At 26.6% G+C, this 16,640-nt stretch overlaps 3 protein-coding genes and 1 long non-coding RNA gene across 6 annotated transcripts; 1 reads left to right on the top strand and 3 right to left on the bottom strand.

The window, feature by feature from the left end:
* Positions 1 to 1,547: 1,547 nt before the first annotated feature.
* Positions 1,548 to 3,790, bottom strand: LOC113552338 (flexible cuticle protein 12-like). Its single transcript, XM_026955189.1, has 3 exons — positions 3,647 to 3,790; positions 2,812 to 2,960; positions 1,548 to 1,894 (listed from the first exon to the last, which is right to left on the bottom strand). The coding sequence occupies exons 1-3, from the start codon at positions 3,659 to 3,661 to the stop codon at positions 1,693 to 1,695; spliced, it is 366 nt and encodes a 121-aa protein (XP_026810990.1). The 5' UTR covers positions 3,662 to 3,790; the 3' UTR covers positions 1,548 to 1,692.
* A 1,156-nt stretch (positions 3,791 to 4,946) lies between these two features.
* LOC113552339 lies at positions 4,947 to 7,004 on the bottom strand. The gene is made up of 4 exons (XR_003405173.1): positions 6,843 to 7,004; positions 6,666 to 6,754; positions 5,444 to 5,590; positions 4,947 to 5,354 (listed from the first exon to the last, which is right to left on the bottom strand). It is a non-coding gene; the product is annotated as an uncharacterized LOC113552339 (long non-coding RNA).
* Positions 7,005 to 11,693: 4,689 nt separating this feature from the next.
* Positions 11,694 to 13,526, bottom strand: LOC113552191 (NADH dehydrogenase [ubiquinone] flavoprotein 1, mitochondrial). The gene is made up of 2 exons (XM_026954932.1): positions 13,378 to 13,526; positions 11,694 to 13,298 (listed from the first exon to the last, which is right to left on the bottom strand). The coding sequence occupies exon 2, from the start codon at positions 13,284 to 13,286 to the stop codon at positions 11,838 to 11,840; it is 1,449 nt and encodes a 482-aa protein (XP_026810733.1). The 5' UTR covers positions 13,287 to 13,298; positions 13,378 to 13,526; the 3' UTR covers positions 11,694 to 11,837.
* A 108-nt stretch (positions 13,527 to 13,634) lies between these two features.
* On the top strand, positions 13,635 to 16,151 carry LOC113552192 (major facilitator superfamily domain-containing protein 9-like). 3 transcript variants are annotated; one of them, XM_026954936.1, is made up of 4 exons: positions 13,635 to 13,957; positions 14,135 to 14,196; positions 14,273 to 14,337; positions 14,791 to 16,151. In XM_026954936.1, the coding sequence occupies exons 3-4, from the start codon at positions 14,329 to 14,331 to the stop codon at positions 15,979 to 15,981; spliced, it is 1,200 nt and encodes a 399-aa protein (XP_026810737.1). In that variant the 5' UTR covers positions 13,635 to 13,957; positions 14,135 to 14,196; positions 14,273 to 14,328; the 3' UTR covers positions 15,982 to 16,151. The 3 variants fall into 3 exon arrangements, with proteins under 3 accessions (XP_026810737.1, XP_026810736.1, XP_026810735.1); XM_026954935.1 differs by having other exon boundaries at positions 14,130 to 14,196; XM_026954934.1 differs by having other exon boundaries at positions 14,065 to 14,196.
* Positions 16,152 to 16,640: the final 489 nt, after the last annotated feature.

Below are 16,640 nucleotides of genomic sequence, written 5' to 3'. Positions count from 1 at the left end.
TGTTTTTAATTTCATGCTTAGTAGCAAAATATTTTCCCGAACGTTCATATTACACATATTTTAGATAAATCATTAATGATTATAATATATATGAAAAATGTATTCGGGATCTCTTTTATTGTTATAAAATCGGTCCTACAATAGTTTGTAAAAAAAAAAAAGATTGATTGTACAGTTAAGCCGATAAAATTACATAAAGTATAATGTAACCTGATTTAATCTACAAGCAACAAATAATGTATCTTTATTAATCTTATCGTGTAATAGGTACATTGAAAATCGCTTAAACACTTAAACAATATGAAAATACCTCAAAAGAAAGAAGAACATGGCTTTAATTTTTTTAAATATTTTTAAGAATTACAGCTACACTACTTTCCAATAATAATAAAATAATAAACAAAGCAAATGTAATTTCAAAATGTCTTTGAATCTTCATAAACTAATGAAATGAAAATGAAAAAAAAAACATAATTAGATTCGTTCTCTCGTAATAATGATGCAAGTGTCAACTCTAGCTATATATATATAATTACTCTACTGAGTTATTAAAAATAAAAGTAATTTAAAAGCAATTTATTTATTGTCTGTATCAGAGGTATCCAAATTGTTTCATCGCACATTCGCACGTCTCTTCACAATATTTTGGTGACTCTCAAATTTATTCAGTATAAAAAAATATAATGTTTACATTATAAATTAATCAATATTCAGACGAAAAATAAAATAATTATGTACACAGCACTGAAAATAAATGGTTTATATTTAGTATAAATTAATCGTAGTCGTCAGTAATAATAATGACGTGAAATGAAAAACGACAATATAATAAATATAAATAAAAATGTATTATTTTTTCATCTACACTCTTTTTGAGTTGCGTGAACAAGTTCATTTTTTCATATCATTGATGGATCTTGTACATGCAGTATGCATATCTATACTTTTAAAATTCATTATCCTGTTTACACATTAAACTTTTAATATCTGAAAAGCGGGAAACCGAATTTACAATTCACCTATTTTAATATTTCTTAAATGATAATTATTTCGCAATTTAATTTAATTTAAAATCGCCCAATTAATTATTAAACAACACAAACGCAATTATTGAGCGTTTCAAATCGTAGGGAAAATTGTATTATGTTGTATTATAGTTTGTAGTGTATTCACTGATACTCTAGTTTAGTCATGCAATTTGAATTTAAAATCAATAAAAAACAAACTATAGCTATACCTAGTTGTTTAATGATCGATGTATTTTGTATTTTCATGTTTTCTAGTTCTGAGTTCAGAATATGAATTCTATGAGCTACTTAAAAACAAATATTAGAAATAATAAAAATTTATTTAACAATTTATGTTTAATGTAACAATTAAACAAAAATTTCAATACACCATATTATTATAATGTAGGCAAAGGCAAGGGAAAATATACATTTTTATTATTTATCTTAAGCATGCGTTCTAAAAACCAAATATTTTAATTATTCCACTGTATTTTATTTCATGTACATTTAATTTCTATGTTCCAACTAAACTAAACGTATAATACTACAACTACAAAACTATATAATCAGTTTAAAATAATGATATGATCAATATAAAATTTGCGCGTAGACATTAAACCTGATACAATATTATATTATAATGATATATTATTTTACTATGGACTATGTTTGAATGTTTTGGTTACACTCTGGCGGGTACATCGTTAGTCGATTCAACAATCTTGAAACCATCCTTGTCGGCTGTATACGTCACCGTAATGTTGATACCTTCGGGAGAAATGTATGAGTATGAGCCCTTTTGAATCAAAACGTAATCGTCTCCTTCGTCGTTCAATACCAACGTTCCTTCTCTGGTCTGCGATGTCCCATCATCCACCTGATAGCTATAATTATACGTCATTGCATATTATTATTTACCATCGATTTACTTTGTATAATGTAGCCCATGTAGGGTAATTCAACAAGTAGATAACCTGAATAATTTGGAGTTTTTCCTTTATCAATACATTTATTATAATTCTAATTTTTGGAATTTTTAACTTCATAATTATTCTTAAATACAATTTCTCTAAATACTTATATTTTTAATGCAATTTGTCTTAGTGCTGATATAAAATTTACCTTTTCAATTGAGAACCATCACCCTTGTTTATTGTATATTTTTAAGCCGGATTTATTTATATGCATATACATTTAAGATCAAACAAGTAATTTTTAATTATTTTATTTTATTTACTGATTATAATTATAGAAACTGAGATGATTTATTAAAAAGTTAAATTACTTTTAACTAAGGCACATAATAAGTTACATTTATTTTTAAAGTAACTTCTAAAGAACTAAACTATTTTCAATAATATTCAGTTACTATAATCACTAATCAGTATTAATTAATTTATTAATCATGTTAAATTATTTTTTATAAAATTTGCTTATTGTGCTTTGACGTATAATATTGTATAACCAGTAATTCACCACAGTACAATCTTTAGACTATATAAGAAATCAAAGTATAATTGAAAATATGGTCTTGAAATACCTATTCTTAACAATTTTAAAAATCTAATATATTTTCAATAGGTAATGCATTTTGTTTTAAGTCGTCGAAAAGTTAATATATTTTTAAATGCACAGTAAAGGATGAGTTTATTTTATTTCTATCGATATCAAATAGTATTTAACGAACTACTAACCAGAATACTATATGAATACTGAGTAGCTTAGTATCTAGCTATTATAATATCCTAGAAATCGACCAGATGAAAAAACAGTATGTTTATTTATTAACTATGAAACTCACTTGAGACTGAACTGTCCGTAATTGTCGTAGATATAATCATTTCTCAACAGTTGCGCAATCACAGGGGTCTTAGGTTTTTCCGTTGGATATGTAGGCACTACGGCAGCGGTAGACCATTGGGAGAAGACAAACACCGCCAAAACTAAAATCTATATTAATGACAATACAAAGTAGTAATAAAAAATTTAATTTTGAAAAAACAATTTATTATTTTACCTATTGGCGCAACTAGGGACGGACGGACTAAGGGAGGAAGGCGTGCTCCCTCAAAATGTATTTTAGCCACCATTTTTTTTTATTACATAAGATTTAATAATTATGTAAGCATACGGTAGTGAGATATATTCTATGCAATATGTCGTATATAGTTATTGTAACAGAATTATTCAAACGTTAATTGTATAAATATAAAATATTAAAGTTTTTTTTACAATATGTAATTTAAATAATTTAATAATAATATTTTTCTCTAACAAAATACGGGCATGCGACTGCAGCCAGTAGCATTGCGGCGAACACTGTCTAATATTTTAATTTTATTTTGGTGATTAAAATTGGACAAAAAAACTTATTCTGTATTTTTGATAAACCAAAAAAAATATCCAGTTCTACTTGTACAGTTGTTACTATTGAAAATGAAAATAACCGAGACGATCCTTCTAGTTTTTTGAAAAGCATGAAAGTAAGTAAATTAAATTAAATATTTATTTGTAGTGCTACAGCCCTCCAGATTAGGTTAGGCTATAATAGTTTAGACTTAGTTGCACCATTATACCTGCTATTATTTTAATTGTCTTATACTAATAAAACTATGGAATATAAATGATCGGCTTACCGTGGTTGTATTCATTTCGTTTTTCGTCGATTGATGAAATGAAAAAAATTGCCGGTAGATATGCGTATGGATGTCCAATTGTGTTGGTTCCAGTAGCTGAACTAACTAGGTGAACGATGTACATGTCAATTTATAAGGTTATTTTTTCGATAACAAAAATACCTTATTTTTCGAAAGAAAATATGTAGACATCATTAGATCAAATGATATATACGTTAGCTGATCGAAAACACTGATTAATTTCGTCTACATTGCTCATATTTAAAAAATCATTAATTTGCACCCATGATTTCTCTGCATGCAGTAATATTTGAGATTATTCGTGCAAAATTGACCTACAACTTAATAATATTTTTGTACCCTTTAAAATAGTATTTTATTGATTCAAACTAAAATATTGGCTACATATTTAACTAAATTAGTCAACGGTTATGAAAAACAGGAAATCTAGTTTATCAGTTTGTAGGAGAAGTATAAATGATCAGTAATTATATTATAAAAAATAATCGTAACAATAACAATAGGTAATGAAAACTTGGATAAAATCCTAAGCTAGGTTTGGTATATCTTATTAAGTTCGATAATGTCATTAAACCAATCACAAAACTTTGATGGTAAATTGTGTAATATATTAATATTTCAATAATTTAAATACGTTCGTTGTAAATCACAATTCAAATTTACTAAGACAAATACGCGTATTAGATACGTGAATAATATTATATAGTATAATGCCACTCTGATTTAACATTTTTTATGAATATTGTATTAATTATATTATTAACATTATACTTAAGAAAAACTTCAATACGACAATAACACTTAACTATTCTTTGATCTCCCACTGTTCTCTCGTGGAACTAGAAATTTGATAAGTGATAGTGTTCTGTATATGTGTATACCAAGAATAATTATGTATACGCCTTATTATACACACATTAACAAAACTAACAAAAAATAATTAGTATTTTGTACTTTATTTGCACTTGTATCATTAATTCTGAATAATACATACGAGTAACCTATTATATATATATAGTCTAAAAACAAGTAACAATTTTTTTTTGTTAGATGCGGTGCGTAAAAAACACTCAGAACACTCAGAACCTCAGTGGTATAAATAAAGTTCTGGTATTTTTAAACATATTTTTATTCCTACAAACTACAAGTGGAAATATGTGATAACGAAATTTTCAGACAAATTCGTATACTAAATAAACTAATATAATATACGTACTCATGAATTGGCTATGAAACCACACAAAGTCGTAAAGAATAATAAGTAAGTAAAACTATTTACTATTTAAACTATATTTTATTTATTATGAAAAAAAAACAAAAAATAATTTAAAAAATAACATATAATTGCATAGAATAACATAATATTTAACACAATATTAGATAGCTGTGACTTTATAATACATAATAAGATTACTAATATTGAATATTATATTTGTATTGTTTCTAATTTAAGTATAGTATAATGCACTAAGATTGTTTGTAATAACTATAGCAATTAACATAGGAATATAATATGACATTAAATCATTAAATCGAATCTGTGTTGTATAAATGAAAAAATAGTAAATAAATAGTAAAAGAATATCATATTATATACCTTGTGAATATGTATTTTGTTATACTGCCCATGTTCACCCATTGTGTTTATATTTAAGTATTGTTTTGATATAAATCAGGAGCAGTTTGTCTAAGAAAACACAAATATTAGATATAAGCAAAATTTTAAATTAAAATGAATAATAATATAATTTGTGTATGTTACGATAATTTGATTACATGGCATTTTCGGCAGAGAATATTTTCGATAGAAGTTTGAACAGACTTTTGAAAAACACATACAGTGGATGCTTGGAGCCGACCTTAGTGTATTTTTCAGCACTGCGGGCGTACCGGAAAAAATCATGCGTTTTTTCACCAAATGAACTGAAACCAATAAATTGAGCATATTAATCAAGATTTTATTATAATTGAATAATATATTATCATATTATCACGTAACGATCTGAAATTTCTCAAAGATCAATAATAATCAGTGTCGAACTAGCATAATATATAAGACTTAGGTTATAGTTTTTTCTATTTTTTCCTAATATATTTGACCTTTGTATCACATAATCAAGAGCGTAGGGAGAGAAGTTAACCTTTTGCTAAATTTTTACAAGTCATACCTTGTATGCTAACTACTGATATTAGTGAAAATTCAAGGATAAATAAAATTATTTAAAATAAATAAAAATAAAAATATTTTACTTCACCCCTTTATGTCAAAATTCTTTTGGAATAAATCTTTAATAGATCATTTTAATTTAATAAATTAATTATTTTTATATTTTTTTTAACTTATGTATGGCTGTATAAGAGTATAGATAGTTAGTATTTAGCGCTTTTCAAAATTATATTATATCACATTATCGAGAAACGAGCTAAAATGCCATAAGGGAATAATTAGTTTCTATATATTATTTTCAACAACGATAAACATAATTGCTTACTAACGTGTCTATTATCAATTGTTTACTTAACGAGTAACTTCTTACTGATACATAACGTAAGCTCTAAGAGTTGTTTAATGTTTACCAATACCAAAATTTTACTCAGAACACGTTTATATTACAATATTATTAATATAACCATCTGTTCCAATTCTAAAAAAAAGTTTATATAATATAACATTAAAATTAACAATATCACCTATTTTTTTTTTTTTTAATAGAAATCAATTACTATTTTTTTTCAATAATCAACATAATGTGAGTGAAAAATTATTTAAAACCTAATATTTTATGAAAGAATAAAATGAAAAAAATACAATATTTTGATTGATATTATATAAAAAGTATTTTCATACAATATTCCATATCAAATTATGCCAATTGTGGACTGTTATTTTTATTATACGTAAATTAATAAAGCACATAGGTAGTATACATCAATAATTCAGTAAAATAATATGTTATTTAGTAATTCATTATTACTTATAATATATTAAACAACGTACTTATCATTCGAATCATCATAATCTGTAGAAACGGCTGCAGAGTCCGTTCCGATGACGATGACGATGACCAGTGCTAGTAGAACCACCACCTGGTGAAAATTTCAATAGAAGTGTTAATTTTCAGAAATAAAATAGTTGATTTTTGAAACTAATAAATCGGTATAGTGTACGACATACCGAGAATGTTTTCATTTTGAATTTGTAGTTGATGTTGCAGATGAAAAATTATGAATTGTCGACCGTTCGAAGAATAGACAATAAAAGTTATTGGTAAACGAAGCACAAGCAATGACTACAATTCTTCGACTGGCGAATGGAGCATTCACTGTTCGGCATTTATTTTAATAAAATAATTGATTAATTGCTATAATAACTATGTTATTGAGTATATCTAATCTGCTTAGAACCGTTACAAATAAAAACGTCGTTAGGTCAACTGAAATATTTTCAAAGTAGTGCATCATCTACGTAGTACAATTAAAAATACTTAAAAAATTTTTCTAGTTTTATCTTTAATAATGTGCTACATTAAAGCTAGATTTAGAACAATTTTTGAAAGAGAGAGGGGGAGAAATAATTGGAATTTATAAGTATTTTTAATAATTTTTAACACCAGCTACATATGTCAGATACAATAATATTTATCCCTGAATTTTTAATAGAACAGTTAATATGTTATGACAACTATAATGTATATTCTTTATTTCAAATTAATTATAAAAAATAGAAAATACTTTTAAAAATATGATTAAAAATGTAACGATTTATAAGCTTAATAATTAAAATAATATCCATAGTATTAGTGAACTTGAGTAATATATAAAAGCATAATATTTATAAATATTATTAAGTATATTAAATAAATATTAATTTAATTTATGCAATAGTTGGCATTCTACATGCATAAGTGGATTATTCTTATTACCACTGTCCATATGTCTAGTTATTAATTTATTATAACATAAATTATGTTTTTTTTCCAAAAGAACTAAATAATAAAAGTGTCTACACAGTCTACACTGTGGCATAGCGTGAAACTTGGTGATCTGAGGGCCTATATGAAGTAAAAGCCCCCTTAAATACAGAAATTGAATTATTAAATAGGGATACAAAAAAAAAATCTAGCACCTACTAGAACTTATAAATTTATAAAAACAATAATTTTGTATTCTAAAAAATTAACTTTCTAAGCATTCGTTTAGTTCAGACATATTTTCTTAGTGTTTTATTTATTTATTATTTTTATGTTATGATAAAATTACTATAACTCCCAAGTTAGACATAGCTAGAGAGACCGAGGCCAGGGTCCTGGGTTTAATATTGCCACTGCAGGCTATATATTTAATATTACACTAAAAAATCAATTGTTGCTACCGTGTAAAAAACTATATGATTCACATAGCATCACTATGTTTTTTGTAGTGACATATTGGTCCGATTGGTCCGTGTACTATAAATAATTCCAAATAAGTATTTTTATAAAAAATCAATGACAATGAAATATTAATCAAATATTTAAAAAAAAGGTTGTTATTTGAGCAAAAACAGGTAATTTTACTTTAAGGGCTGCACGGGTTAAGCTTAACCAATCGTTCAATCGACATGTAAATTTTGTATAAGTATTGAACCAATTTAAAAAATAAGACTGAACAAATCCAACAGAAAAATAAAAGTCACCACCCTAATATAATAGGTATGTACTTTTTTTAACAACTCTGTCAAATGTCGTTTCTCTCTCTACTTTATAGGTATACTCCTCGTGGTTAACGCAATTTTTTTAAGAACTTAAAATAACTATAATCTTGTATAGGTATCGTATAACATTATTTCTACTGTAGTTTTTAAAACGTCAACACTTGTAGTATATTTGCGTATATTTTAATATTTTGTATGGTATGATACGATTAAATAATTATTTATAAGAATTTTAAATTGGCCAATTATACATTAAAGCAATAGACTACATGAAATTAAATTAACAAAGAATGTGGTATGTTTTTATAATTGTTCATAAAACAAAATAGCATAATAATAATAAATATTTATCTACGTCTTTATAAACAAATACACAGTTAATAAATCACAATGGTCAAAAAGAATTTAAGAGTATAATAAGATACAGTAAATATATAATGTAGATCTATAGAATGGATCGAATTAGTTTCGCTATAATCGTCTTCAACAGAATCAATTGCGTATTTTTTTGAAGCGGCATGTCCACAGCATCTAACCAAATTGATTTAATTTATATTTTGAAATCATAAATAGCTGAAACGATCCGTTTGTTTTATTATTGTACAGTCATTTAGAATTTTTATTCTAAATAATTTTTTTTTCTTATGAAAATTAACTATTCTGAAAAATTATCAAAACAAACCACTACACAAATTATATTACTAGACATAATCCTATATCCGAATGATTATAAAATAAAAATACTAATTCAATAGTTAATAATGATAATTAAATTAATCAAATTAATGACACCAATAATTATACCGTAAATTACAAATTATGAATTGTAACAATATGATATCTATCAAAATTCGATAATATAAGTATATTGACCTTTGTAACTGTTTGTACTGTAAATCGTACATGAATGTTAAACTGAAAAATATACTAAAAATGATTAAAATTGTTATTTATTTTTAATATTAAAACAACACAATTACTTTATCAATAAAGTATATAAATTATTTATTTTTATTTTTAAGCCATTGTACAAATTGTATATTATATCTTTGAAATGAAAAATAGTCGTATCTAATTATAAAATAGCTGGTTAAGTATTCAAAAGTAAATTTTTTTAGTTAGATAATACTAAACCGAGATCTAATATCGATGGTAGAAATACGAATGATTAAAAAATAGAAATAGCAAACTTTAATTTTATTACTTTATTTAAAATTTAAATTTGCAAATAAAAATACAATTGTTAATTGTTATAAAACATAATATTTTATGTACCTACTGGCTACTACCTAGTAGATACGTATCGTTTATTTTTACATACTTATATGATAGTTATAATTTTTTCATCATAAGAAGAAAATAATGTTTACAATCTGTGCTGAGTAGGAATAGCACGCTACTATAAGTAAACACGATAATTACTATTTACTATACATTTTAACAGTGAAATAATATGAAGACGAAAGTCAACTAATGACAAAACCCAACGTGATATATGAGTTTAGGTTAATAAACCACTGCTATATTTTTTCTTGAGTCGACGAGTGGGATTTATAAACTGTGATGAAATTGGACGAAATTTGCAATACTAACGAGTTAATATGGAAATTTAGTTAGGAGTAAAAAGACCTATAATGTTTATAATATTTATTGGATAGTTGGTCAACTGATTCTATTTTGAGATCAGTGTAGTATGTAGTTAAATACAAAACAAAATGCAAAGGTTATCATAGAGAGAATGACGAGTGGTTGATTTGAATGCTTGTATAGTACGAAATTAGAACGACATGGCAATTTTACCCGACAAATTAGGAGCTTTGATTTTAAAATTAAACGAATTACATGTATTATAATCATAAAAATATAAAATATAACCAAAACAATTTATTTTTCCATTACTTTGCCTACCACGGACCTTCGGAGTTTAATTAATTACTCTAATTAAAATAATATTTTTTTATTTATATATTATGTATATTTATATTTAAATAATATATATCTTCAGTTCATTATTGAATATGTATTATTTTTACTATGTATGTCTAATTATGTATAAATACATATTTATCATATTTATGTAAATTTCCTTATTTTATTTTATGTAAATTGTAAATATTCAGTTTAGAAATATGTAACTAATTTTTAACCAAGTTAAATTACTTTTTTCTTATTTAACTTGCAAGTTGAATAAAAAAACTAAAATTATTACGTATTAAATAATTTCAATAATTTAAGTGTAGTCGTAGTATAATGTACATTGTACCTAATAATATTGCCTATACATTACGCCGTACAACACATTATGTAAAGAATTAACCAGATCACGGAAATAATCAATTCGCCTAAAATCTAAAGATAACTTTACTATTTTTTACAAATATAATTTAAAATAACTTTTCTTGTTTCACTTTATAAACTTTAGATTGTACATGGAAAGTTGGATTTAATTTAAATAGCTATTAATAAATATTAACAAATATTCTAGACCTTTTTAAATATAATCTTGATTGAGAAATTTAAACATAATAAATTAACAATTATAATTTATTAATTTATAACTAAATAAAACCATAAAACATTGAACTGTCTATGACACATAATTAATGGTTATTTTATGGCAATATGTATTACACTAGTCATTACTCTAAATAAATGATTATAGATTAAACAGTTTCACAATAATTATACTAATAGCTTCCATCAGTATGAAACTTATCTCTATATTCAGGTGAAATGCATAAATACTTGGTAGGGCATAGAGAAATCTTGAAAGCACATGTGTAGTAAACAAAAATAAACCCAATTCATTTATATATACATATATATATATTATAATGTATATAATATATTAACTCTGCTTGACAATTTTATTCTCATAACATGTATTTTTAACATTTCAAATTAAACATTATTTTATATTGATTATCTCAACTTAGTGTTAAGATAGTAACTTAGTTACTTAGTGTTAAAATAAACAATTGAATAGTTTTTTGCCTATATCTAACAGACTTACTATTGAGTATTGTTCATTATACTAAATTATTTTTGTTATAACCCAAATGAAAATATTTTTCCTAAATCAAATTTTAAATTGAGTTTAATGAACACATTTAGATTTTAGTTGAATTGAAAAGTGTTTATTAATATATATTATTATACAGTGAAGTATACATTGAATTTTTATCTATTGTGTTGTTAATAATTATACATAATTTATGGTATCATTAAACATAATAAAAATTAATAATAAGCTATTTAATTTCAATTCTACTTCTTTTGATAAAAAAAAAAAAAAAATCATTTATTGACAACAAATCATCTTAGTAGGTATAAATATCAATAATACATATATTTTTTTTTAATATTATTATTTATATATTTATAAGTAACTAATAAACTTATCAAAACAAATTTGATAAAATTACAATTGAATAATATTTATAGACCGATGTTAGGTAAATACTATTGAAAAAACTATTAGTTGGATAAAGCTTGTTTTTCATTCTGCTCTTGATACTTCTTCATTCTATGTTCAAGTTCAGGTCTAAAATGTCTAATCAGCCCTTGTACAGGCCATGCAGCACCATCTCCAAGAGCACAAATTGTGTGCCCTTCAATTTGCTTACTAATTTCCCACAACATGTCAATTTCTGAAGATTGAGCTTGCCCGTCAACAAACCTATACATAATTTTGTTCATCCAATTGATTCCTTCACGACAAGGTGTACACTGTCCACATGATTCATGTTTATAGAACATAATCAAACGAGCAATAGCTTTTACAATATCAGTTTGCTTATTCATTACAATCAAAGCTGCTGTTCCTAAACTAGTTTGAGCTGCTACCAACCCATCAAAGTCCATAATTGCTGTTTCACAAACATGTTTTGGTATAAGTGGTGTTGATGAACCTCCAGGAATTACAGCCAACAAATTATCCCAACCACCAATAATACCACCAGCATGTCGTTCAATCAGTTCTTTTAATGGAATTGACATTTCTTCTTCGACAGTACATGGGTTGTTTACATGGCCAGAAATATTGAAGAGCTTAGTTCCGGAATTTCTAGGTCTTCCAAGACCCAAAAACCATGCACCACCGCGGCGGCAAATGGTAGGTGCAACAGCTACTGTTTCAACATTAGATACTGTAGTGGGACAGCCGAAAACTCCGACATCAGCTGGGAAAGGAGGCTTCAACCTTGGTTTACCTTGTTTGCCTTCAAGTGACTCAATAAGGGCTGTTTCTTCTCCACAAATGTAAGCACCAGCTCCTCTGTGTACAAATACATCAAAGTCATAGCCAGAGTTGCACGCATTTTTTCCTATAAGACCAGCTTGATATGCTTCGCAAATAGCTTGTTGCAAATTTGAAGCTTCATTGTAAAACTCTCCACGGATATAAATATAAGCAGCACAAGCTCCCATTGCTCGGCCAGCAACCAAACATCCTTCAATCAATTTATGTGGATCGTGTCTCATGATTTCACGGTCTTTGCAAGTGCCAGGTTCCCCTTCATCTGCATTAACAACCAAATACTTCGGGCGGCCATCAGACGGTTTGTTCATAAAACTCCATTTCATACCAGTTGGGAAACCAGCACCGCCACGTCCCCTTAAACCGGAAGTCTTAACTTCATTAATAATGTAATCTGTACCTTTTATCAAGATTTCTTTTGTCTTGTACCAATCACCGCGTTTTAACGCACCCTTCAGTTGCCAGTCATGGCGTCCATACAAATTAGTGAAAATCCTGTCGGAATCTGATAGGTTACCGTATGAAGACTTTAATTCTGGTGTAGGAGCCGCTGCAGTAGTGTTGCGACGTGTCTGCAACGCATTTTTAAAAGCCAAACTCTGTAGTCCTATAGCTCCGCCATGACCTTTGGCCACCAGATTTGACCTCACCAAAGCTGAGCCGTTCATTTCTGTCGATAACTGTAAAGTGAAACCAATAAATAAAACAAAACGACTATGCAAAAATCGAACAAAGCCGATTGAATAAAAATGTACGTACCTTACAAGCTGGTAAAAAACTCGTCGTTAGTCGAAAGTAGTAAATTATTTTTGCTTTTCAATTGCTCCTTGTTGTGAAACAGTGATATGACGATAGTGTTATCACTTTTGACGTTCCGGTTAAACGAACTGGACCGTGGTTACCGCGTAATAAACGTTATCACTTATCACTCAACAAAATGTTTTTTCATTGCTTTTAATTTTTATCTTAAAGATGTAAAATGTAAATTGAAAATTCATAATTCCTAGAAATAAAACGTAAACAAAAAACAAACCTATTAAAAAATAATAGATGTATCTTGAGAGTTAGTACTATGGACTTACATAATATCAATAACGTATCAACATAAAAAAATGTTGACCAATAAAAATACAAATTGAATACAAATTACTCGTTTCGACAACTGTTATGCAATTGGTTCGTGGGCGACCGTGGAGGGAGCCCCTGCGCTTCCATCATTTACCGAACAGTGATCATAATAAATTAATATACAAGTATACAACAAGGTGTTCGTTTTCATTACCAATAATATGATGTATAAATCCGATAAGACGGCAGAGATTTGATACCGTCGAAATGGGTACTGTATGATTGTGACTTACATAATATTAAATAATGAATTAATAACACCAGTGTGTACGGTATTATAGGGTATAGTGTCATTTATTTTTTTTTTTGCTTCCTCAGTTTCTCGTGTAGGTAATAATCGTTTCAATTGACTGTTTAATATACTTTCGTCAACTTTTGTGCAGGATAGTTGACAACAACAATGGCTGAAGTAGCTGATGTGTGCATAACCAATTAAAGCTCTTTATTACTGTAAGCCTTAAAAGTTTAGATGCTTGAACAATTTGTTGATGATATTAAATATTATTTTGTACATTATACATTTCAGGGTGTTAGAAACAAATATTAATCTGGAATATACCTGTGACTTGAACTTATTGAAATATGTTTAATGTAAGTAGCTAAGCTATAAATTTTAGAAATTAAATGTACATTAAATAATGAATTATATTTTACTGAAATATAATACATTATTATTTATTGACAAATTCTAAAATTTTAATAAAACACTGATCTCTAAAAATAATGTTTTAAATACTGATTTTAAAATGACCTTTTAAGATTTAACGCAAATAGTTTTTATCAGTTTTATATTCATTTTTAAGTCAAAACATTGACATAATAATATCTTTGTAAAATGCCTTATTATTAATGTCCTTACAAAGCTAATATTAAGAAAGTAAAAATTATGTATTTATAAATTACCTTTTTCAATATAATTGATACTACATAATATATAAAGTTGAAATCTTATTTTTTAAGATCAATAATAAAAAAATTTGCATATAGGTGATGTAAAATAATATATTTTTAATTATTGACTCTAATTTTTGCTTATTTTTTTAGGAACTCCATTTTCCAGCCATGTTCAAGTATTCATATATCTATGCTATTGTATTCTTGGACTTAATCAGCATTAGCCTCATCATACCAGTATGGGGCACTCACTTACGATCTTTAGGTGCTAGTCACTTTCATATAGCCTTACTAGGTTCTACATATTCATTTCTACAATTCTTATCAGGTACACCAATTGGTGCACTTAGTGATCATTATGGTCGAAAAATTGTACTTATTGTTACAATATGCATTTGTGCCGTAGCATATTTCCTACTAGGCTGTGTGAAATCGTTCATATTAATAGTATTGATTCGCATTCTTCAAGGATGTTTGAAACACTCACAACTTTTATGCAAGACATTAGTTAATGACCAAGTACCAGCTGATCAACAGACTACAGTTTATGGGCGAATGAATGGATTTTCTTCCCTCTCATTTGTTATTGGACCAATTATTGGTGGTCATTTAATGGAAAAAAGTGAAGGATTTTATAATCTAGCGTGTTCTACTTCAATAATATTTTTAATCAATGCTTTAGTTGTTTATTTTACGGTTCCCAACACAACTGTTCCAAAAAAAGAAAGAAAAAGTGCATCACCATTGAGCGATTTAATGGAAGTAAATTGGAAAGAATGTTGGCCTGCTTTTTCACTGAAAATGTTAGGTGCTGCAGCATTGTTTGCATATTTTAGTACAGTTGGTCTTGCTATGAATGAAAAATTTAATTTATCTCCGTCAGAAGCTGGTTATACTGGTGCTTTACAAGGACTTACAGGCGGCATAACTGGATTTGCAGCGGGAAAAATAGAAAATATAATATTTCCATCTAAAAATCCATTTACCAAATGTTTTTATTCGTTTATAATGTTGGGTATAGGATTTGTTAGTTTAGCCTTAGCACCAAATTTAATTATATTTATGGCAGGTATGATTCCAATCAGTGCTTCAAGTACGCTCATAAGAGGATTTAACAATGAAATAATGTATGAACAGTCTTCATCTGATCATAAAGGACTAGTTGCTGGTGCAGGAGCTAGTGCTGCAGCAATAGCAAGATTCTTAGCACCAATTATATGTGGATTTACAATGGACATGTTTGGAAATAACTCTGGATTTTTGTTATCTGCATTGTTTTCATTCACTGGAGCAGTGTTATCATTATATTTAACTAAGAAATCAAAAACTCATGTTGAATAAGTTATAGTATGTGGAAAACAAATACTTTTTAACTATGTCAAATTATAAATACTTGGTTTGCATTCAAAAGGTATTGTTAAAAAGAAAGTACTGGTTTTCAAATTAAAAGATGCTATTAGTTTTAGTTATTATTAATTATATGTGTATATATTATTATTGTTGTCTATTTTGAGAATTATTCAAAACAAGTAAACTATACATGATACTATTTTTCTATTATTTTGATAATATAGATTTTAAATTGAATATATCTATTTATTCAATTCAAAAATTGTATTGTTATTAATTAAAAATTAAATTTTGTCTACATGGGTTATTTAAAATTGTAAGTGACATCATCAATAATTATATGATTTATTTAAGTATATGTTATATTCATCTAAAGTATATATTATAATTACTTTGCTTTAAGAGGACACTATGCCATACATGTTGTTTTTGCTATACAAATACACAACATGCAAATTTGTATTCAGTAGAACCAATCAAATGTTGTTATCTTTAATATTAGAATAAATTGACTTGACCTATTATCAAAGTTAGAAGTAAGAATATTATCTGTGCTTAAACTTTGGCTATTTTTATATTAGATATGAACATTTTTAACTTGTGATATTTACAATTCTTTCATCTATAATTAAAATATCAAAAAAGCCAGC

The sequence above is a fragment of the Rhopalosiphum maidis genome, chromosome 2 (assembly GCF_003676215.2).
Source record: "Rhopalosiphum maidis isolate BTI-1 chromosome 2, ASM367621v3, whole genome shotgun sequence".
NCBI lineage: Eukaryota > Metazoa > Arthropoda > Insecta > Hemiptera > Aphididae > Rhopalosiphum > Rhopalosiphum maidis.
Note: the sequence above shows the minus strand (reverse complement) of the source record. Positions and strands in the feature narration are given on the sequence as shown.

Bases quoted from the DNA above. Each gene is read 5' to 3' on its own strand.
- LOC113552338 (XM_026955189.1), bottom strand. The intron at 1,895-2,811 runs GTGAGTTTCATA...GTATAATTATAG, and splicing joins TACGGACAGTTCAGTCTCAA to CTATCAGGTGGATGATGGGA.
- LOC113552191 (XM_026954932.1), bottom strand. From the start codon at position 13,286: ATGAACGGCTCAGCTTTGGTGAGGTCAAATCTGGTGGCCAAAGGTCAT.